The 23,115-nt window shown below is 42.5% G+C and overlaps 1 protein-coding gene across 1 annotated transcript in view; it reads right to left on the bottom strand.

Annotated features, from left to right (window-relative positions):
- Window positions 1–23,115, bottom strand: part of LOC136610195 (vertebrate ancient opsin-like) — a 95,546-nt gene that overhangs the window by 35,839 nt on the left and 36,592 nt on the right. Inside the window, exon 3 of the mRNA XM_066589438.1 lies at window positions 3,490–3,723. Within this exon, the coding sequence (XP_066445535.1) occupies window positions 3,490–3,723 (234 nt within the window). The remainder of the gene's footprint in view (window positions 1–3,489; window positions 3,724–23,115) is intronic.

Raw genomic sequence — 23,115 nt, 5'->3', positions numbered from 1 at the left:
TACAATGCGGCAAGAACGTAAACTACCTCAACACAACATGTATGAACAGTCACATGAACTCCCACCACCAACTGCCTTGGAGAGCCCACCTGGGCTAAAAAAGAAAGGATTCAGCATCATCCTGTTCCCTCTTCCAGTGCCTCTACCTCCATCTCTCTCCCTGGTCATGCAGTAGCTTCTGAGCACCAAGAGGCAGTTTTGTGTAGGGGCAGTAGCATTCCTACTTCAGGCCTCTCCTCCACAATTGACGATCGGGCTACAGGCTTCAGAGCCAAAAGTGGGAAACAGAGAGCAGAGGTTGAGCCGCCATCATCACTACCACTTTCATCAATATTAACATCTACCCCATATTCCCCAGCTATGGGAACGTAAAGATAAAAAAAAATGCCACCCCAACCATTCTTGAACACAGAGCTGGAAGACAAGCATTGCACAGCTGCTTGCAATGGAAATGCTGACCTTCAGGATAGTGGACACAGACACCTTCTGCAAAGTGATCCAACATGCTAACCCACAGTACCAGCTGCCATATCTTTGCCCAAAAAGCCCTGCTGCTTCTTGTAATAGTATTTGTGTATTTACAAGTGTCCTAATGGGAGAACTGCTACATGCCAAACGAAATTGTTCCTCTTGCCAAATAGAGGAACACAAAGTTATGGAGATTACTACATCGTAATTACCCAAAATGGATGTTGTCTAGGGGGGCAAAGAAGTTTGTGCTGAAAAAAATCATACTGACTTGTTGAGAGTTAAACCACACCCATGCAATAATGGGAGGACATGATAATTTTTTCAACCGCATATTGTAGAATATCCCTCTATCTGTCAGACTACACAGAAATATCTTCCTTTTTTGCGTGCTGACAGAGAATTTGTTGGAATTCTTGATGTGGGCTGCATTTCCACGGACGTATATCGGCTCGGTTTTCACGCCGAGCCGATATACGTCGTCCTCATGTGCAGGGGGGGAGGATGGAAGAGCCAGGAGCAGGAACTGAGCTCCCGCCCTCTCTCTGCCTCCTCTCCGCCCCTCTGCACTATTTGCAATGAAAGGAGGCAGGACAGGGCTAAGTTCTGATAATTAGCCCCGCCCATGTCCCGCCTCTCTCCATTGCAAATAGTGCAGAGGGGCGGAGAGGAGGCAGAGAGGGGGCGGGAGCTCAGTTCCTGCTCCTGGCTCTTCCATCCTCCCCCCCTGCACACGAGGACAACGTATATCGGCTCGGCGTGAAAACCGAGCCGATATACGTTCATGGGAATGCACCCTCAGGCTGTAAATTTGTAGCTAAATGAGTATGCACCTTGCAACATTCATTATCACCCAGCATGATAATCGACCATCGAATTGAATCGTCCTCCTGGATTCACTATTCATGCTGTGAAATGTGGACAGAACAGATGTATTTGTTGTTCTGTAATTCACACTACAAAAAACTTTGTGTCATGTGTCACGAGAAAAACGTATATATACTTATATATATTTATTTATACTATATATAAACTGTAATACTACTTAGGGCTCAGTTACACAAGCGGCAATCCGCGCGTATTTCCGCAAGGAAAAACGCCCACACGGCGTGCAGATGAAAGTTCGCATGACCAGGTCCATTGCCAGCCATATGTCCTTTCTCTGGTGGTGCAGGCGTTTTTCCGTGCGGGAATACTCTCGGATCGCCGCTCATGTGCCTGAGCCCTTATGTGGTTTATCTCATTACATGTCTATCCTGCAAAGTGCAATATGTGTTGACCCCTACACCAGGGAAGAGTACAGTGTCGCCCAGAAGCAAGGCTGTATTCCAATCCAATTTGGCTGCATTGGGGACCTTCTGGATTGTAAATGCATGTATCCAATTTTTACTCCCATTGACTTTAATGGGAGTCAGAATCGACCATTCCAATTCACAATGATTCTAGTGAAATTAGCCCGATACCAACACAAACCAATTATTTCACTAATCACTCATCACTAATATTTTCCATCAAAATATGTAATATTTATTCATCAAAATAATGAGTTTTAATTAAAAGGCATTAAGAACTAAGTTTTTCCAAAAATAAGCAAATGTAAGAACAGGAACATTTTTATACTGCTGCCCATGTATTCTTACAAACACCTTACAGGAGGTACATACCTTACTATAATTATAGCATTTCTGTCATGGGGTTGCTACCGTGTTTTCCCCGAAGATAAGACACTATTTTATATAAATTTCTGCCCAAAAGAGGCACAGTGTCTTATTTTTTTGGGGGGGAGGGGGGGAGGTGGGGGCATATTCCTACCTGATCCGCAGTGTCTGGGTCCCTGGCGCTGCTAATCTCAGGCGGCGATGCGGCAGGCTGCAGAGTCCTCGGCGTTCACACAGAACTCTTCTTCTAGTGATGGGGTTTTGAATACCCTGCCTCCAGCAAGCGAGTGCTGTCATTGGCTCAAGAGCGCTGTGGCTCAGCCAATCAGAGTCGGCGCTCGATGAGTCGATCACAGCCATTCAGTGATGTCATTCACTGAATGGTTGTGAATGATCATGCGCTGGCTCTGATTCGCTGGCGCTCGATCCAATCACAGCACTCGCTTGCTGGAGGCGGGGTATTCAAAGCCCCATCACCAGAAGGAAAGCTCTGTGTCAGTGCAGAGGACACGGCAGCCTGCCGCAGCCCCGGGGACCAGCGCAAGAGACTGGGTGAGTATTGATTTTTTTTTTTTATATCAATTTGCTAGGGCTTATTTTCAGAGGAGGGCTTATATCCCCCTACCCTCCCCTCCAAAAATAGGGGTAGAACTTATTGTCAGAGTGAGGCTTATTTTCGGGGAAAACCGGTATTTACTGTAATATTCTATAAAGTGCCCCACCAATGATGTTTATTTTCAAGCTGAGAAAACCTGAGATTTTTGGGGTCCTCTTGGCCTGGTTGTGGTTACCCCTAATTTTTTTAATACTTTCAGAGCTATGTCTTACACTTGGGTCGGACTTTATAATTGGCTTACAGGTCAATGCACCCAGAATGATGATACATGGTGTTCACATAGGTCTGTACTGTGGTGTAGATTATCTTCTGGCTTGTGGCTATGAATGTCATACTTCAGATTCATACAACATAGTTCTCATTCACTTGACTGTAATATAGATCTAAGTTTTGGGTAAGGAAAGCCCGAAAGTACTGAAGTGTTTTGTTCAATTACAATTTTATTTCCATTAACAATTAGCTAAAAGCTCAGTCAACAGCTTCTCTTCCTAAATATGATCAGTTTAATGAATTAGTAGTTAACTTGGAGGGAAACATCACTTTCAACTGACTACTACTACCAGCTATTAGGAAATTAATAGAACATTAGGACTAGGAGGTTTAGTCGGCATATAAATACATGGCCTTTCAGGCAAGAACAAAAACATAAATATTTTTGTTTCACCTGTTATATTTTATGCCTTTTAGTAACTCCACACAATAATATCATGCAGCACTGTTAAAATTCTGTTAATTTGCATTACCTACCTGCTTATTGAGGAAGATGTAGATGATGGGGTTGTACACCGTACTGCTCTTTGCAAGAACTGAAGGAATGATACTAGCAGCAGGGGTTATGAGTCCGGGTCTCCCAAATGTAGCAATCAAAGCCATTATTCCATAGGGCAACCAGCAGAGAAGAAAGCAGATAACCATCACGATGACCATGATAAGGACTCTATTTTCCCGGGAACGAGCTGTTGCATTTGTGACACCACTGATCTGCAGGACACAAAACAGTATAATAAATCTCTCAAAAACACATGGAAAGTGTGAATCTTTGCTACTGAATTATTTCAGACACTTTTTTATTAGAATTAATTTCACCCGGCCCATTTCTTGACTTTTCAGAAAACATTTCTGACTATTACTATATTGCCAAGACTTTAGTACATGTACTATGTAGGTCATTGTATAGGATTGAAAAAAAAAAATTATATATATATATATAATAGGGCGACTATCACACAGTCCATTGATAAGAGTACTGCTGTTTCTGGCAGAAAGGAGCCATGCTTTTCCAATATCAGACAACCCCAGCGCTGTCTGCACTGACCACGCTCAGTGATCAGCTGATCAGTGGAGATGCCAAGTGATAACCCCCCACAGATCAACTATTGGTGACGTATCCTGAGGATTGTTCATCAGTAATAAAAGTCCCTGACAACCCCTTTAACAACCATTACCATTGTGGTCTGAGGACTTGCACCATACTATTAGGGTGCTTTAATCATGTAGGTAGTATCAGAGTACCTGTGTGCTCAAGAGCAGAAACACAGTTGTCATTCACAACTTCAGTCCTGCTTTAGCAAGAAACTGTAGATCCCATCATTTAACCCCCCCATATGCCACAATCAAACCGGCTCATTACATACAAGGAGAAAATCATGAAAGGGATCTTCTTTGATTGGATTACAGGGGTCCCCTGTGACACCATCTATACCCATAGCTTTTATGGTTAGACTGTCCAGGGTCAATTGAAGGATCATAAGGTCATCCATTTAGGATGCCTATTGTCAAGGCATGCTTTTATGGTTTGTGCTAACAACAGTCTATGTACTGTATGTACTTATCCTAACACCAACCTGTGGACTTAGTAGTACATAGGCTATTGCACTTGCATATGTTGTGGTAAGCCGAACAATGAGGAAGAGAAAATGTGGAATGCAAAAGGCAAAGCTAATATAATGTGAAAAACAGAGATTGTAAGAGACACAGGGAAATCCTGATCAGAAGAAGGGGCTTGGTGTTTGTAGAGCACCAATTTATTCCACAGCGCTTTCAGGTAATTTGGAAGGATGGAAGGCTGAGTCAACCTTGAACTGGCTACCTGAACCATGCAGGGATTGAACTTGCAACCTTCAGGTTGTGAGTGAGGGCTTAGGACTGCATTCAGCTGCCTTAACACTTTGCACCACACGAGCCCCAAGAAGAATGAAAAGAATGAAATGAATGAAATAAATACAGAAGTATGGAAACTTATATGATATATTACAGAGAGAATCCTTTATGCATCTAAAGCTTCGTTCACATCCACAGCGTTCAAAGCCTCCCACACAGATCCAGCATGAAATGCTAGACAAAAAAAGTTGTGCATTGACTTTTTCATCCAGTAAAAATGCTGGACAGTTGCAGGAACTGAATAGAACCCATTATAATTGATGGAGTCCATTTGGCACAGTTTGGTTCCGTTATGAGACGGATCTGTTCATCAAGGGGATTCCATTTTCTGCTCCCATAAGGGAGTAGGAAAACAGATTCTGTAGCGTAGATGTGATCAGAGCCTGTTTGATAATTCAGACATCCACCATGTCCACAGGATACATTCTTTTTAGCAAAATTTAGCCAAAATACTTTGGGGCTGAACGGAAGCATACCAGCTATAAGAACATGTTCTGATTTATTGTACTGGAATGGCGTTGTGCTAAATCACAAGGACCTGGGAGAATAATGGTCATCAGTGGGGCGCCAAAAACAAGAGGGGGATTAGCATTGGAAGCAGATCTTCTGTGACATTGGAACACTAAGGGAATGTACTTGCTTTTAACCCTTTGCAATCCAATTTTGAATTCAGGGTTTCCTAGGAGGCTTTCTCTTTCTGTCATTATACAATGGCACCATCTGCTGGCTAGAGCCAGTACTGCAGTGTGGGACATGCTGAAGAGGCCCCTGACAACAGAGCGGCCGGTAATTTACAGTAAGAATACCCTGCTGGACATCTTCCGACATCGGAGCTGTACAGCCTTCAATCAGAATGTCTTTAGACGTCACACAGTGGATTGGAAAGGGTTAAGTATGGGGTGTGAGCACTCACTGCAGCCTCAAGGACAGAAAGGAGAGACCACTGTAAGTACAAGAACCCTAGGATTAATCTGTTGGCAACAGCACGTAGTTCTAAGGGCTCCTACCCACTGGCGTTTTTTTCTCCACTGCGAATCTAAAGTTAGTCTCGCATCGAGGTGCGAGAAAAACGCCGGCAGATACCCAAAAATCGCTGGGATATCGCTGCAACATCGCCAGTCTTTCCAATGGGGCCAGCGGCAGCAGCGCTAGCCCCATTGAAAAGATATGGAGAATGACGCGGACTTCTGCAACAGCTGTCACAGCTGTGGCAGAAGTCTGCAGCATGCTATCCCGTTGCTTTCCATGAGATCGGCACTGCTGCCGATCTCATTGAAAGCAGTGGTTTCTGACAAGCCCCGCAGAATGATTATCGGAGAAGGGCTTGAAATATAAGCCCTTCGCCAATAATCATCAAAAAGTGGTTAAACAAATAATAAAAAAATTACTCACCTCTCCGGCGCTCAGACGCATCCTCCGGCTGGCCCCCTGGCACTGCTGTCCAGCACTTTCAGCAAACAGGCATTTAAAAATCCTCGCCTCCTGAAAGGGCTGTGTGGATTGTCTGAGGGCTCAGCCAATAGCAGCTAGTGCTTAGCTATTGGCTGAGCGCTCAGCCAATGGCAGATAGCTCTTAGCTATTCATTCATGAATAGCAATATCTTATATTTCAAGCCCTTCTCCGATAATCATTCTGCGGGGCTTGTCAGAAACCACTGCTTTCATTGGTATTGGCAGCAGTGCCGATCCCATTGAAAGCAATGGGATAGCATGCCGCGGACTTCTGCCACAGCTGCCACAGCTGTCACAGCTGTGAAAGAGGATTCCTTCATCCCCACGGTCCCCGTGGGGATGAAGGAATCCTCTGTCACAGCTGTGAGAGCTGTCACAGTTGTGGCAGAAGTCCGCGGCATTCTCCATATCTCTTCAATGGGGCTAGCGCTGCTGCCGCTGGCCCCATTGAACAGACTGGCGATGTCGGAGAGATATCCCAGCGATTTTCTCACACTGCTCTGCGAGATTTTTCACTTACTCTCGCAGCGCAGTGGAGAAAAAAACGCCAGTGGGTGGGAGCCCTCAGGCTGCATAGATATTAGACCTGACTAGGGTACTCTTGTGCTAGGCTCGACAAACTCCACCACCTACGTTTTTTACCTCCCCACGTATTAAATATACATCACATGATACTGTGTGACGTGAGAAAATTAATGGCAACAACAGCCTCTTTATTAACGGGAACCTGTCAGTGCGTTTTTTATAAACCTATCTATGCTAATGATGCAATGGTGCCAATAGAGCGCATGCAGTAGCGCTATAAAACAATCATAGGTTCATTGGTACCTTTTATAATCTTCTTTCAAAGTTTTCATTCCCTGTATACAATTTACATGAAAAGAGTCAGATTTTCTCAGCTCTCCTGGTTTGATGGACAAGTATGCTAATTTTTGTCTTCTGCTGAAATCTCGCAGCCGCTGCATATTAGCCCTCTTGTGTACCCTCGCTGACGTCCTCTACAGCCGTATGCATGTGCTGCATAGGCCAATAGTGTATTACGTGACATGCAGTCCGGCCTCTTCATTCTCTCCCCTCCCTGTTATAAGCAGCTTTCATGCTGCAAATGTAAGTAAGTGGACAAACTCATGGTCATGCTATTACGCTGGGCAGAAGGCTTGAATTTACATCGGAAGGAAAGAAAAAACGGTGTGGTATCGAATGCAGTTTGAAGGGTTGAGTTTGGGATGGCTCAGAGGAGCTATGGAACTTAATTAGAATATCAGGCGGAAAATGTAAAATACTGGACTGCCTGTTGCAGTTATAGAGGGAATCCGTCACTCCAAGGAGACAGTAGTTTTTATCCACAGTTGTTGACCTTCCAATAGGTGGTGCTTTGGGAGATTATTCTATTACTCATTTGCACAGCTTTATTCCCAGAGGGCATTGAATAGACTATAAGACTCCCTTGTGGTGCTCTTTCTTGTGATACTCTCCACAAGGAGAAATATTAGCCCCTGGACACACATTGATGGTCTTTCACCCGGCTAACCAGAATCCTACTGTAACACTGATGAGGGGAAAGACCTCTAAAACAAATGCATAGGTACTCTGATATCACGAATCATGTTACAAGGGCCTGTTAAAAGTTTGGATATTGACTCATAGAGTATCCACCTTCCAATAAGTGGTGCTGTGTAGAAATATTCCATCACTCAAGAAAATGACATTAACATAATGAATATTACTAATAGCATAGCAACCAATCAAGACCTGCTATCAAACTGAAGAAGTTTTTGATGGCCCTTAGTCCTGCAGCACCATAATACCCGAGTCTTCAGTTGCGCCATGTCATCTCAGGGAATGACAAATCTGTCCAAGGTACTGCTTCCAAGTTCATTTTAAAATATATGTTTCCCAGGATCATCCCAGTGAGAATAACACATCCATTGACCATGGCACTTAATTGAAAAAGGACCACCATACCTCTGATGGATCCCAACCACCATCCATGACTTCCTCTCTGTAAGCTCTTGCAACTAATAATCGTCATCTGACAAACCTCATACCATCATCCAAGATTCCTTGAAGGAACGTGCTTGCTCCATCTTTGCAGTAAAAAGGTACCTACCCTAACCCCTGCTACTGATTCACCTAATCAATAGGATTTACCCATTACCTGCCTTGCCCTATTCCCCCTCCTTTTCTAATTAACTTTCTTTAACTGCCTATCCCTACAAACCCTACAATGTCCAGGCCTACACTATGCTGTGAATGTTTTACCAACTCTTGAGCTTAACAAGAGCAGGTCAGCTGAAGCAGGTTTACAAAATAAGTACAATAGTGGAAGGGGAAGATCTGAAAGTTTTCAGTCGGAAACGGCAAACAAAATGAAACCCTACCTCAGCTTGTACAAACCCCTTAAAACGTTCGTAAAATGTATCAAAATAAAAGTCCTTCGGTTTAATTTAATTATCAGAATGCTTTTTTGAGCTACCTATATCTAATATCAAAAGTGATGCTTTAGACAACATGATGGGTCTTTCTTTTTTTTAAACAAATGTTTGCAGCAGAAAAGTTTAATTCTAACATAATTCTGTAGCAACTTTGTAAATTGCAAGGGTGGAGAAGAAACATATATGAGGTTCTAAAAAAGAAACAGAAATAGCTACAATCAGAACTTGTCATGGCTTGTCGGCATATGCTCTCTCTCATTCTAGTGATGGGCCCTGACAATATAATATTCTCTACAGGTATTTAGGATGATTGGTTGACTGAGGGGTAGAACAGCCAATCACCAATGGTCTGTGCACATTTATTGTGGCCCCTCCTCTCTGAGGGCACCACTTACTCTCTATTCAGTCTGGTTTAAGCATGCATGCTGATCTGATCGACCTCTGTTTTTTGTCTGAGTCCTGTCTGTGCCCTGTCTGAACCCAATCAGATGTCATGTTTGACTCTTGAGTTCTGTCTGAACCCAGCTTCCTGTATGAGTCTTGTCTGATTCCTATCCGAAGATACTTTGTCTGAAGGTGTTTCTAGTCACACTGGCACCTGGTTCAGCCCTGAACCTTTCTTAAGATAAGTCTTCCTGCTGTTTTACTTATATGCTGGAGTGTTATAACATTATTTTCCCTGTACTCTGTGGTATAACTGTATATTGTGTTATCTTTGCCATTGTTCTCTGCTGTCATCTAGGGATAGTCATGCTTGCCACAGGTTCCTGACAAAGAGCCACCTCATCAGAGCGAGAACTAGGTAGGATTTCCCATGTCTAAGAGTTCAGGACTAGTTTCCCTGCATTTATGTTTCCTTATTTACTATACTGTGTTATCCCCTTTTGTTCTTTACAAAGTGTATACATGTTGTCTACCAGAGTTTGTTATATTTGTACAAGTCTCTATACATATTTGTCCATTTAGGACACCATATTTACATCTGTACAGGCTATGTAGGACAAGCCCTGCATCGACGTAACAGAACTATACCTAACTTTTTGCAACTTATTTGCCACATGTTAACTTTCCCTTTTGTTTACCACAATTATTGCTTATTTATGAATAGTCATAGGGACTTACATTCTAAATATGAAGAAAGCAATGGTAATATCCTTCTAAAATTGAGGCAGATGATATTCCTAGCCTTCACACTTTGTGTGCCAGCAAGAGGCATTAGGGAAGAGACATAACAGCCAATCTGCTCTCTGATTTGCAACTGTGTCACAGCAACAAATTACCTTCGGGAAAATACAAATATTCAAGTGTGGCATTGGGAAGGCATAAGAATTATATTTATAAAGCACTATTATAGAAATATATGAATGCCGTATTTGTGTCCAAGAAAAAAAAGCTTAAAACTTGACTTTTACTGAAATGACACATTAATGGAATTTCACAGTGCGAATATCAGAGCTAATGCTTCTGGTGGGCTATATAGGCTTGGCCTTGAGTGCAGTACATCAGCTTGATTGGAAAGAATCGTGAACCGCAGAGGGGAGAAAGGCATCTCACTTATAAGAAGATTTATGCAAGCGGCTTTATAAAATTGAAGCAGACTGTTTTAAAAGTCCATCTATTTTATCTGTCCTCCATGCACTTTCTTATGAAGACAAATTGCAAAATTTTAATAAACATATACTTCCCCTTAAGACATTCAGTTCTGTTTCTCTATGGTTAAAACTAATACTACTCTATGTGCCTTTGTGTGCCTAATGCTAGTTCCCTACCTGCCAAAAATTCTTACCTTAAAGAGGTCATCCGGTTAAACATAGGAGAATTTGCTTTTTACCAGCTGTTATAGAGTTCCAAAGTGATGGCGAATATTATATGAGTTGTCCGGTTACTGGACAACCTCTTTTCAATAGGACCGCCTCTGAGAAAATAATAAACAGAAGTATACTGGAATACCCAGAGCGGCTATCAAAATTAGGATTATTTACCCTGGAAGAAAGACGGCTAAGGGGCGATCAAATAACTATGTATAAATACATGAGGGGACAATACAAGGATCTCTCCCAGGATCTGTTTATACCCAGGACTGCGATGGTAGCAAGATGGCATCCGCTACGTCTAGAAGAAAGCAGGTTTCATCACCAACATAGGAGGAGGTTTTTTACTGTAAGAGCAGTGAGACTGTGGAACTCTCTGCCTGAGGACGTGGTGATGGCAAAATCCATAGAGGAGTTTAGGAGGAGACTAGACGTCTTTCTAGAGCGCTACGATATTACAGGACATAGACATTAGGTGATTACTCTCACTGCCATTATGGAGTCAGGAAGGAATATTTTTTCCTTCATAGGAGCTAATTGGCTTGATGTTTTTTTTTTTTTTGCCTTGCTCTGGACCAACAAGGGGGAGGTTAAGACAGGCTGAACTAGATGGACATTGATTTCATTTAGCCTAACATACTATGTTACCTACCCCTTTGCGGTGACCAGGATCCAGTGCAGCAGTCCTGTTAATTCCTGGAACAGATGATGTCACAGGAAGTCAGGTGACCACTTCAGCCAATGAGAGGAACTGGAATTGACGCTCACATACTGAGCGCTGTGGTGCCAGGAGTTCAAGAATGTGACGCTGCAGCCTCTTATTGGCTGCCGTAGTCACATGATTTACTGTGACAGCATCTGTCACAACAAACCCCGGGATGGCAGCGGGCTGCAGAGCTGGATCCCAGCGTCCGTGGAGGAGTAAGTATATCTCTGTTAATTATTTTTACACAGGGTGTCCTATTGAAAAGGGGTTGTCCAATAACCGAGCAACCCTATAATCTTTGCCATCACTTCCGAACTCTATAACAGGTGGTAAAAAGCAAATATTGCTATATTTAAAGCAAGTTTAACAATTACTACTACTACCATGAATCACACATCTGTTATTCCGGTGGTATAGGTAACTTTTTCAAAACCCATGATTAAATTCAGGATGCAGAGTCTTCTTACAAGTTTTGAAGTTTCCATATATAAAACTTAGCTTAGCTCTCCTTATTCAGGCATATTACTGTGACCTACTTATGCTTTGGCAAACTGAGCACAAGACCAACTGAAATTTGTGCAGCCAAGTTTCCCATGATGGATTATTATAATAATCATTTCACAATGCAAGACTGCAGGGAGCCTAACAGACAAGCAGCGCCTGTCAATACCCAATAGTGCCCACCTGGCAAAAGTCTATACTTCTCAAAAATGTTTTCTGCTTAGTTGAAGGCAAACCACAGCTCTTATTAGAAAATTGATACATATTAAAAACAAACCACTACATTCCAATCATATAGTCAACTGAATGTTGTCAGAATTCATATATATTGATGGACTAGCTCCAAAATGAATGAAAACTAAAGTTCACCGGAGTGGCCCTTTAATAAAGTAACAATGATGGCTTTCATCCACTGTTCCCAGAAATAGGTAAAAATATGAAATGGCTCAACAGTTTTAAAGAATGGCCAGCACAGTGGCTATATAGCTAGTCCTGCTGTCTTGCAGCATTGGATTCCTGGGTTTCAATCTGACCAAGGCAAACATCTGTATGGACAATTATATGTTCTCCCCATGTGTTTCATCCCATACTCCATAAATAATTTAGACTATGAGCCCCAACAATGACAGGGGCTGATATGCATGATGAGAATCTCTGTACAGCACTACAGATCATGCATGAACTATATAAATGGGACTGGGACTGATATACGTGATGGCAAGCTCTGTAAAGTTGTTACATTCATGCAGGGCTTATTCACCTGGCCTGCACTAATGTCACCAAGAAGTAATAAAGTCCAAAATGGGCCACGCCAACATACATCAATACCACACAGGAATATGAAAAAAGAATGTTATTCCTAACCTATTTTGGCATGACAGCCCCTGTCTAAAAGCAAGGCAATAGCCACAATAAGGGTGGCCTTGTGTCTCATACCTAAGGGCCTAGTCTGCCCCTAGATGGAGAGTTGAAAAGAGGACAGAACAAAATAGAGGTGAAGAAGCCCCAAAGGCACATACACACTGATGTCCGCAATCATATCAAACACAACAAGTAGGATAACACACAACACAGGACAACAGACCTTCAACATCTGAACCATCATTTGAGGAAGGGAAAAGATGAAACAAGACTGAGGCATCCGACATCAATGGATGGGTGTCACAACCAAACTAAATGCAGGCATCTAACCCCTCATCAGATGGAGGGAAAAGAATCCAGGCGTCTGGAACTGCATCAGACAGAGGGGTAAGGAATCAGGTTTTCTGCTATCATGGGTGTCACAACCAAACTAAATGCAGGCATCTAACCCCTCATCAGATGGAGGGAAAAGAATCCAGGCGTCTGGAACTGCATCAGACAGAGGGGTAAGGAATCAGGTTTTCTGCTATCATGGGGTCAAAAGGAAATCAGATGTCCGCAACCACAGCTAACAAAAAGGTAAACGTTCAGGGATGTCTTAACCATATGGATGAGGAGAATCAGGTGTCCAGACCATCTTCAGGAAAGGAGTAAGCAATCTAAACATATACACAAGCAGTTTAGCATACTGCTGTGGCTGGATACAGGGACTAGACTCAAACACCAGCAGTCAGACATCACCTGTCTAATTCAACAGAGTCTAGATCCAGAGACCAACAACCAAACATCATCCATCTGACTACACCCAAGCACAAACAGCAATGCATCACCTTTGACTACACACCAACACAAATAGCCAGGCAACATTCCCATGATTGGACACCGAGCTTAGCCTCCCTCAAACACCAACTGTCAAACATCACTCATCTACCTAAAACAGAGACTAGACTCAAACCACAGACAATATTCAAGGTTCTAAAATGGATCCAGACAAACACAAACAGGAAGCATGGCTGGAAACAGAGTCTAGACTCAAACACCAACTATCAGATATCACCCATCTTGATCAATGGAGTCTAGATTCAAACACTAATACTACTCAGAGTTCCAAACTGAATCCAGACAAACAGATAGGGCTGCACAGCATACATTTCAGCAAACATGAGCAAAGGAAAATGACCAGTGCCCAGGTATGGGGGCGCGGCCAGATTAAATACACTTACATCATGACTGATTGGTTAGCTAGGGAACACACCTTCTTGATGACCAATCACTCCACACATAATGGGAGAGGTAGAAGCAAGTTAGAGAGAAAGGCCCCATTAAGGAAATTCCAACAGATTACACCAAAAGGACCTTTTGCAGTGACAGGAATCCTAAAGGCATTTCCAACTAAGAACACATAAAGCTTCTTCTGCAGTGACAGGTAAGAGACAAACAGCTGAACTCAAAAGCATGGCCGCATAGATCAGGCAGATGTAGAAATGTACCCACGTTGCAGATGCACCCTGTAACAACAGTGCTGTGGAATATGTGTACTATATAAATTGGACAGGAATTGATATACATGATGACATTCTCTGTACAGCATTGCAAAATATGTATGCACTATATAAGTGAAAAGTGGCAGTTTTTACAAAAAGAGGAAAAAAAAGTTGTGTTTGAAAACATTTGGAAAAATATTTATATATAGTGGTTTTAAATGACTTTATTGTAGATTTTCCATTTGCTATGCATATTTAAAAGACTGAAAGCTACTTGAGTGTACAAAACATACTTTATTTGTTTGACGTTTATCTCATGAAAGCAAATGACGTGTGTAGAGAAGCTTTCCTTTATGGAGGAGAACAATAACCCTGTGCTGAACACATTCTGGCTGTTTTGGCAACAGTAGCAATGTACCCCACCTAACCTTATGCTCCATTATGTAAGGGAAAATAGCAGAGGAGCGTCTCTGATTTATTGGATGGAAATAGGTTTAAAGTGACCGTCTGGTTTCAAAACAAAATTCTGTCCCAGGACTGGAGGAGGAAGAGGTTATATTGCCTGCCATTCTTTTCTGCCATCCATCTGATCCACGGTTCCGGGTCCTGTGTTTGGACACACTAGATGGCTGACACAATCTTTAGGATACTTAATCCTCCACAATGCATGGGTAGTGCTGTAGTGACCCAGTACTTCATACTGGTCCCCTCCATAAATGTCATACATGTATGTCTTATGTTGCTGCACTGTGCAAAGCCTGTCTTGTCATTTCTAGTATGTGTGTTGCACGGTCTGCAGCGCTTTAGAGGTTAACCTTTAATAAAATCCAAAGCCTGCATGTAAATGTATCAAGTTTGTTATGTCATGTGGTATAAGAGAGTTTATAAGTGTGAGTGATTGAGAGCAGGAAGGGGTCCATGTTTTAAGGAGTTTGATGGTTCAAGAGGACCGGGCACATGAGGGCACCTTCAGCCCCTGTGTGCTGAAGCATGGAAGAGAAGGTGGGATCCCCGTTCTGCATGTGATTGGATGCTAATGGAGTGAGCCCTGTAGAGAGAAAGAGAGAGAGAGCACCTGTAAGTTTGACTTTGTTTCCTACAAGGTCCAGTGCAGAGGTACTATCTGATTTAGTCTTTTTCTACTCGGCCGTCTGAAGTCTGGATCACCGCATAGAGGTACACCCTTTGTCTGTCACACCCACGTGTTTCCAAGGCTGGGTGGAGGTACTATAAGTCAATAATCTCTGTTCACACATGTGGGTTTTTAAGTCTGTAAGAGCCGTGTGGAGGTACCGATCTCGGAAGTTTATTCATTTGCCTGCACGGTGATATCTACATTTGAACTGTCTTGTATTGTTCATCTTTTATTTAAGTAAAGTTTATGCAAGGCTCTGACCATTCCCAGAGACCCGTGCTATTAAAGTACTGTCTGTGGCTGAATTACTTATCTGCTGAGGGTCATACCGGTGTGAGTGTTGGAACGGTGGCATCAAGCATTACAATTACCCCCTGTTATCCAGTTTGTCAGGCATTCCCTATACTAGGGGTGTCCGAAGTGTACTGCAGTGCTACTCTTGCCTTGGCTGCGTGTGTCCTTCCGGGAAAGAGCATAGTAAGTGCCACCGTGACAAGTCAGCACTTTACCCTCCCAGCTCCCCATGTATGTCAGGTGTCCACGGTCTCCCTATGGGACACTGCAGTGCTAGACTACCAATACACTATACCTGCTCTCTGATTAGCCAAAGTTGCTCATGTGATCAGCACTAGTTAAAAAAAAATTGCTGCAACCATCTTGGACAGCTGAAAATGGGGCCTGGAACCAGTGAATTGGAGAGGCAGCAGAGAACAACATCTGCAAGTAATTTACCCCCTTTCCCTCTTGCCCTGGGGCAGAATTTGATCCTGAGACCAGGGGGTCACTTTAAGAAAAAATCTATAATAATTTAAAGGGGGTTATCTGATTTGGAGAATCCTTTTCCAAAAGCAGCATCCCTTAACAAGTTGATGGCACAAATCAAATAACTATAAATACTACAAAAACAATATATCAAAGATACTTTTAAATAATGTTCTCTGCTCATGTCAAAAATAAAAAGAAACCTGCAATGCTGCAAATATACAACACAGAAATTGCATTATTTTTTAGGCAGTACACATGGTCCGTAAGATATATGGAGGAAGCCATGGAATGATTCATGAACATTAATCAATTATATGGCTGTGAGCTCTCTCTGTGTCAAAAAAAATAGAATGCTGCAAACTTACAGAACCTAATTAATACTCTTTATTTGTCAGGATGCCTAACCTATGCCACAAATGGAAAACAACATGGAATGATGTACAGAGTACCAACAGTACATAAGTTTTAGGTTAGTACAGTGAATATCACAGATGTATTTTGTGCAAGCCAAATACATAGATGGAATAAAAAATAAGATTCTGACTGCCTGACCCTGCCACTAGAGGGAGCTTAGGAGTTTCCTGCATACATTTATAGTTTGATGTCAAAGATAACAGAGTATAAAGTAATTTTTTAAACATTCACTAAACGAAACTAAATACTGCTAGAATTCTATTATTTAACCCCTTAGTGACCAGCCCATAGTGTTTTTACGTCATGCCCAAGTGGGCCTTAATCCCTGAGAACGTAAAAACATGTGTCCTGTAGGGATTAATGCCACGTGGGCTCTGGATGTGACAGCTCCATGCTGTTAGTGCCTGCAAGTAGCCTACAGCATAGAGCTGTCATCCCGGGCTGCGGTCAGTCCCCCCCCGGCAATGCGATCAACACTATCCAATGAATTGCAACGATTGCATAAAAGTTCAAAAAAGTTTTTAAAAAGTTAAAGATTCAGCTGCCCTCATGGATCGGATCCATGGGGGCAGCTGAGAATACTTACCCCCGTCCACCGCACTGCTCCCCGTCATCCTGGTCCTCATCAAGGGTTGTACTGCTTATTTTGACCCCACAGTTTTTGAATAATTTTGATGAATTCGTTAAGGGGTCTAGTTTTTTAAATGGGGTCACTTGTGGGGGCTCTACAAGTCGGCAATGGGGCCTAAATCACCTTCAAGCAAAATGTCTGTTCTGAAAGCCTCCGGTTGCTCCTTTCATTTTGGGCCTATGGACATAATATTAGGGCCACACTAGGTATATTTCTGAACACGAGACAAACAGGGGTATCCATTTTGGGGTGCAAGTCTTCATTCATATGTGTGCTGTACAAAAAAAATGTTTTTAAAATGACATAATTGCCAAAAAAATGAAAATCATAATTTTTTCATTCTGCTTTGCTTAGATTCATTCAAAAACTGTGGGGTAAAAATAAGCAGTACATGATTAGATGAATTCGTTAAGGGGTCTAGTTTTCAAAATGGGGTCATTTGTGGGGGTTCTATATCGTTTTGGCCGCTCAAGGGCTCTACAAGTGGGTAATGGGGCCTAAAACACCTTCAAGCAAAATCTCTGTTTTGAAAGGCACTGGCTGCTCCTTTTGGTTTGGGCCCCTTTGTGCATACGGACATAATATTAGGGCCACAATGGGTATGTTTCTGAACACTGGACAAATGGGGGTATCCATTTTGGGGTGCAAATCCTCATTTTCATTTGTACTCTAGAAAAAAACTGCCTTTTAAATGACATATATGCAGAAATCTGAATTTGTTTTTCTCCTCTAAATTGCATTAACTACAAAAAAAAACCTGTGGTGTCAAAATACTCCTGACCCCCCTCAGTGAATACATTAAGGGGTGTAGTTTTTAAAATGGGGTCATTTGTAAGTGTATCTATTATTCTGACACCTATGAGCCTTTGCAATGTTGGCTTGGTGTAGGAAAAAAAGTGTTCCTCAAAATGTTGATAATCAATGTTAAATTTGCATGTCTCCTAAATCGTTAAAAAAAAAAAAACGAAAGCTTTTCAAATGTGCTCCCAAAATGAAGTAAACAGATGGAAATATATATCTTATCCCCACAATTCTTCACTTCACCTAGTGTGTACATCTCCCACCCCTGTGCCTCCTGCATCACCTTCTCCTTGTTGTGTGTAAGCTCGTTGGTGCAGCCCCCCCCCCCCCCACCCTTTAGGTTCCTAATAATGGAATACTACATGTAACTGTTGCATCGTTGATGTTCCCCTATGTTTTGAAAGTGCTGCAGAATAAGTTGGTGCTATACAAATAAAGATTATTATTAGAGATGCGCGAGCGTACTCGTCCGAGCTTGATACTCATTCGAGTATTAGCATGTTCAAGTTGCTCGTTACTCGAGACGAGCACCACGCGATGTTCGAGTTACTTTCACTTTCATCTCTGAGACGTTAGCGCGCTTTTCTGGCCAATAGAAAGACAGGGAAGGCATTACAACTTCCCCCTGCGACGTTCAAGCCCTATACCACCCCCTGCAGTGAGTGGCTGGCGAGATCAGGTGTCACCCGAGTATTAAAATCTGCCCGCCCGCGGCTCGCCACAGATGCATTCTGACATAGTTCAGGGAAAGTGCTGTTGATGCCGGAGCTGCTATAGGGAGAGCGTTAGGAGTGATTTTAGGCTTCAAGAACCCCAACGGTCCTTCTTAGGCCATAGAAATCGCAGATCGCACCTATCTGCGATCTGCGATTCCTGTTCTCTTCTCTATATGCGCTCAATGGGGCCGACGGCAGCAGCGCCGACCCCATTGAGAACATATAGAAGACAAATCATTCTTCTCTGCCACAGCTGTTACAGAACGATGTTTGCCCATTGAATTCAATGGAGCCGGCAATACAGCAGGTTCCACTGAAAGCAATGGACTGCCGGTGTGCGCGGGATGAATTGCAGGGAAGGGCTTAAATATATAAGCCCTTCCCTGCAATTCATCCAGAAATGTGTTAAAATAAAAAAAAATATATATATATATATACTTACCTTGTCCCGGCAGACGGAGTTCAGCCGCGGCGGCCGGCAGTGGGTGTGAAGGGGGTGTGAGTCAGACTCAGCGCTGAGCCAATCAGGGGGCAGGTCTGACTCACACCCCCTTCACACCCACTGTAGGCCGGCCGCGCTGAACTCCGTCTGCCGGGACAAGGTAAGTATATACGGTATATTTTTTTTATTTTTACACATTTCTGGATGAATTGCAGGAAAGGGCTTCTATATTTAAGCCCTTCCCGACAATTCATCCCGCGCACGCCGGCAGCCCATTGCTTTCAGTGGAACCTGCTGTATTGCCGGCTCCATTGAATTCAATGGGCTAACATCGTTCTTCTCTGCCACAGCTGTTACTGCTGTGGCAGAGGAGAACGATCTTTATGCTGACAGTGCGGGGGGGGGGGGGGCCCACTCTTGCCGCTATTGTGGCTTAATAGTGGGACCTGGGAACTTGAGATGCAGCCCAACATGTAGCCCCTCGCCTGCCCTATCCGTTTCTGTGTCGTTCCCATCACTTTCTTGAATTGCCCAGATTTTCACAAATGAAAACCTTAGCGAGCATCGGCAATATACAAAAATGCTCGGGTCGCCCATTGACTTCAATGGGGTTCGTTACTCGAAACGAACCCTCGAGCATCGCAATAATTTCGTCCCGAGTAACGAGCACCCGAGCATTTTGGTGCTCGCTCATCTCTAATTATTATACTGTGATGACTCCAGCTCGTCATAAGCCTCAGCAGTCACGTGGGCATAAACAGCACATGACCACTGAGACCTGTGATTGGCTATAGCAGTTATGCGAATATTGAATGGCATATGACCGCTACAGGAACACATGGGACACATCTAACTGGTGAGTACCGCATAGTTTGTTATTTTGTTCCAACTCCAGTCCTCAATCACTGTTTTGTGAAAACCTCTTTAAGTCAACTTCAATGACTTGAAACTGAACTGGGGCAGAAAAGTAATGGGCAGCTAGTTGGTAAATTTGTATTCAGGATATGGATAAGGCTCTGCTCTTTGGACATTTAATGTAAATATATTTGAAAGTGAATGATAAAGACGTACACGGGAGAGCTTGTCAACAATAGATGATGTACAATGTCATCTTTGTGCAGGAAAGGTCAGGAAGATTTAATCATCCTTATAACAAATGCAGTACATAATAGTAGCAACATCGTCCGTCCTTGGCCACAATAGATCTGCAATAAAACAGCAGTGGAGAGTAGATGCGTTTATCATGATGTTTATTTATTAATTGACTCCATATTATGCGGTACTGTTAAAGATAAGAATACTAATCAGATAAAAGGCATTTCATCTGTAAATTTATTCTAACATATACAGGACATAATACATACACTATGCACCTGCTTCCCTGTGAATTCTCAGTTCAATCCTGAACACAGTATAAGCTGAGCACCAGAACTGAAAAATGTATTATGTATCACTCAATGAAGATATTCACTGGGGGTACAGGAAATATGTCACCATATGCTTTTACAATCAAGATAAAGATATACTCCTTGTAACATCAGCCTTGTTGTATGGCTAAATTATTTAGGAAAAACAAAATGTTTGGCTTCTATTGTTAACAATTTTCTTTAGAATGCAGAAAAGTCACTCTCTAGGGGCAGATTAATAAATTAGCAGTCAGTAGTTAGAAACTTTCTAGAACTTTATGCAGGGGTTGTCTACCTTTAAGTTAATGATGACCTATCGTTAGATAGGTCAACAGTTGATTATTGGGGTCCACCACCTAGATGCCCAACCGATTAGCTGTTCGCTGGGTTGGGGTGCTCGAGCATGGAGCTTCTGTGTTACCATGCTCAATACACTCTACAGCAGCCCTGGGAACAGCTGATTGGCAGTTAATGATGACCTATGCCTGAATTGACCACATGACGAGTGCTGTGTACAAGTATGCCTAACGGGAGATAGACCGATGACTCTAGGGCTGCACCTATGAGGAGTTGGCATTTCTGTAAGTCAATGTCTGACCTTTTAACAGGCCTTGTAACATGACCGGGAATATAAGCCAAAGTCGTCTCCAGTAGGGAAAGATAACCATATACAAAGAGCTGTTACAGTGTTTTTGCCGCTAATCAGTGTACAGTGGATGAGACACCTATAATGTGGGTTGAGAAAAATCTAGTTTCTCCACATGGTGAGCACTTGTAGGTGTGAGACTTACAAAGTCATGAATGTTCCTCTGGGAAATTGATGGCGCCCTAGAGGCACTATACTACCAGAGATGCATGGCCTTCTAAGTTTCCTCACATCTATTAGCTGCTCTCCACAAGGTGAAACTATACCCTTCCTGACCTGTGTATATGTATAATCTACAACATAATATATACGTTCTTTATGATGATGGGAATGGGTCCAAATATATTTGCTTGCTTAGTTGCTCTCTAACAACAGTTAGTTAAATAAGACAGATGCTAAATTGGTTCTTCTATGTTTGGCCTTCTAAAGCATCTTATTATGTCAAGCACTGAGCAGAAGACATTTCCTTTTCCTTACCTCCAAGGACATCCATACCAGAGAGTGACCACGCATCTGTTATGGAGACTTGGAAAGATAAGAGCCAGTCCTAATTTCTTTATTTCCCCCTTACAACAGACTATGAGTATACCAGGAAGAATAAACACAGGATCCTTCTGTTTTGAGCAGAAAACCCACTAAGCTCCAAAATGACGGGTGGGTTTAGAATGTGAAGCGTTGAGAGAGAAGCCAGTGAGAAGCTCGCAATTCAGCACTGAACTCTGCCTGTCTAAACGCTCTTAATGAGTGCTAACGACCTTAGCGGTTATGTCAGCGCTCATGCAGTCCTTTAGATAATTGGCATCCCGTCTACATTGTGCATTACTCCAATTATTAATTTCAATTCTATCCGTTCAGTCGTCTCCGACTCTTGGACACTCTGTAGACCAATCCTCTCCACATTTTTCTATTCTCTATGGCTACTTTCATTGCCTGATATCCATTCCTGTGTCATACTTGATGGTGTCCAGCCAATGTGTCTTTTGTCTTCCCTGTGTCCTCTTACCACTGACCATTCCAAGTAGCATCTATCTTTCCAGTGAATTCGCCCTCACCACGTGTCCGAAGTAAGTCACTCTCTGTCTTGTGATCTTGCCTACCAGGGACCCCTCTGGGTTGATACGGTTCAGGACAGCTTTGCTGGTGACCCTAGCTGTCCTGGGGATTCAAAGAAGTATTCTCCAACTCCACAGTTTAAAAGCGTCAATTTTGTTTCTGTCTGCTTTCCTCAATGTCCATGTCTCATAGACATATGTTGCATTTGGGATTAATTAGCTGTTACAAAGGGGCATAGTCTGCAGAGTATTCGGTCATACTGAAAGCTATTATTCTCTATTATTGCTTGAAATTATGTTACACAAATCAAATACAAACAGACAACAATATATAATTAGGAAAAAATAGTAAAATTATACCTGGACAATGATAATGATTGCATAGAAAATTCCTATGTGTGGTACGTGTTGAAGTCTCTGTGGTACAAATTATGTTCAGATTGGACCTTGCTGCATTAACACGGCATGGCAGCGGCATAATCTAAGGTGACTATTCTTCCACGTGTGTTTGATCTAAGCAGCAGTATACCACAAAACCTCTCTCATAATACACCAAGCTGGGCTGACTCTGCAGTCTGATCTGTACACAGAATGAGGCTCATCAGCATTATGTTCATGGCAAGGAGAGAACACTCAGACACTTGTTGCACAGGGATAGGACTTAGAAAACTAAACATACGCTGTCTTATTACTGACTTTAGGAAAAAAATCTTTAAAGTCCCTTAGAAACTGCAAATTCCCACTCCTGCCACTAATTATAATGGAAGTATACACTATATAACACAAAACCTTTATAATCCTTTGAATTCTATATAATTCTTTAGATTGTATATTTCCATTTCTTAAAGGAAAACTAAATGTAGAAAGATGATAAACTTACCCCAGTGCTTGTCAGTCACCAGCATTCTGTTGATCCCTTCCAGTTTTTGGCTGGAAGATGACTGAAAGTTCGCAC

This window comes from Eleutherodactylus coqui, chromosome 1, assembly GCF_035609145.1.
Source record: "Eleutherodactylus coqui strain aEleCoq1 chromosome 1, aEleCoq1.hap1, whole genome shotgun sequence".
Taxonomy (NCBI): Eukaryota; Metazoa; Chordata; class Amphibia; order Anura; family Eleutherodactylidae; genus Eleutherodactylus; species Eleutherodactylus coqui.
Note: the sequence above shows the minus strand (reverse complement) of the source record. Positions and strands in the feature narration are given on the sequence as shown.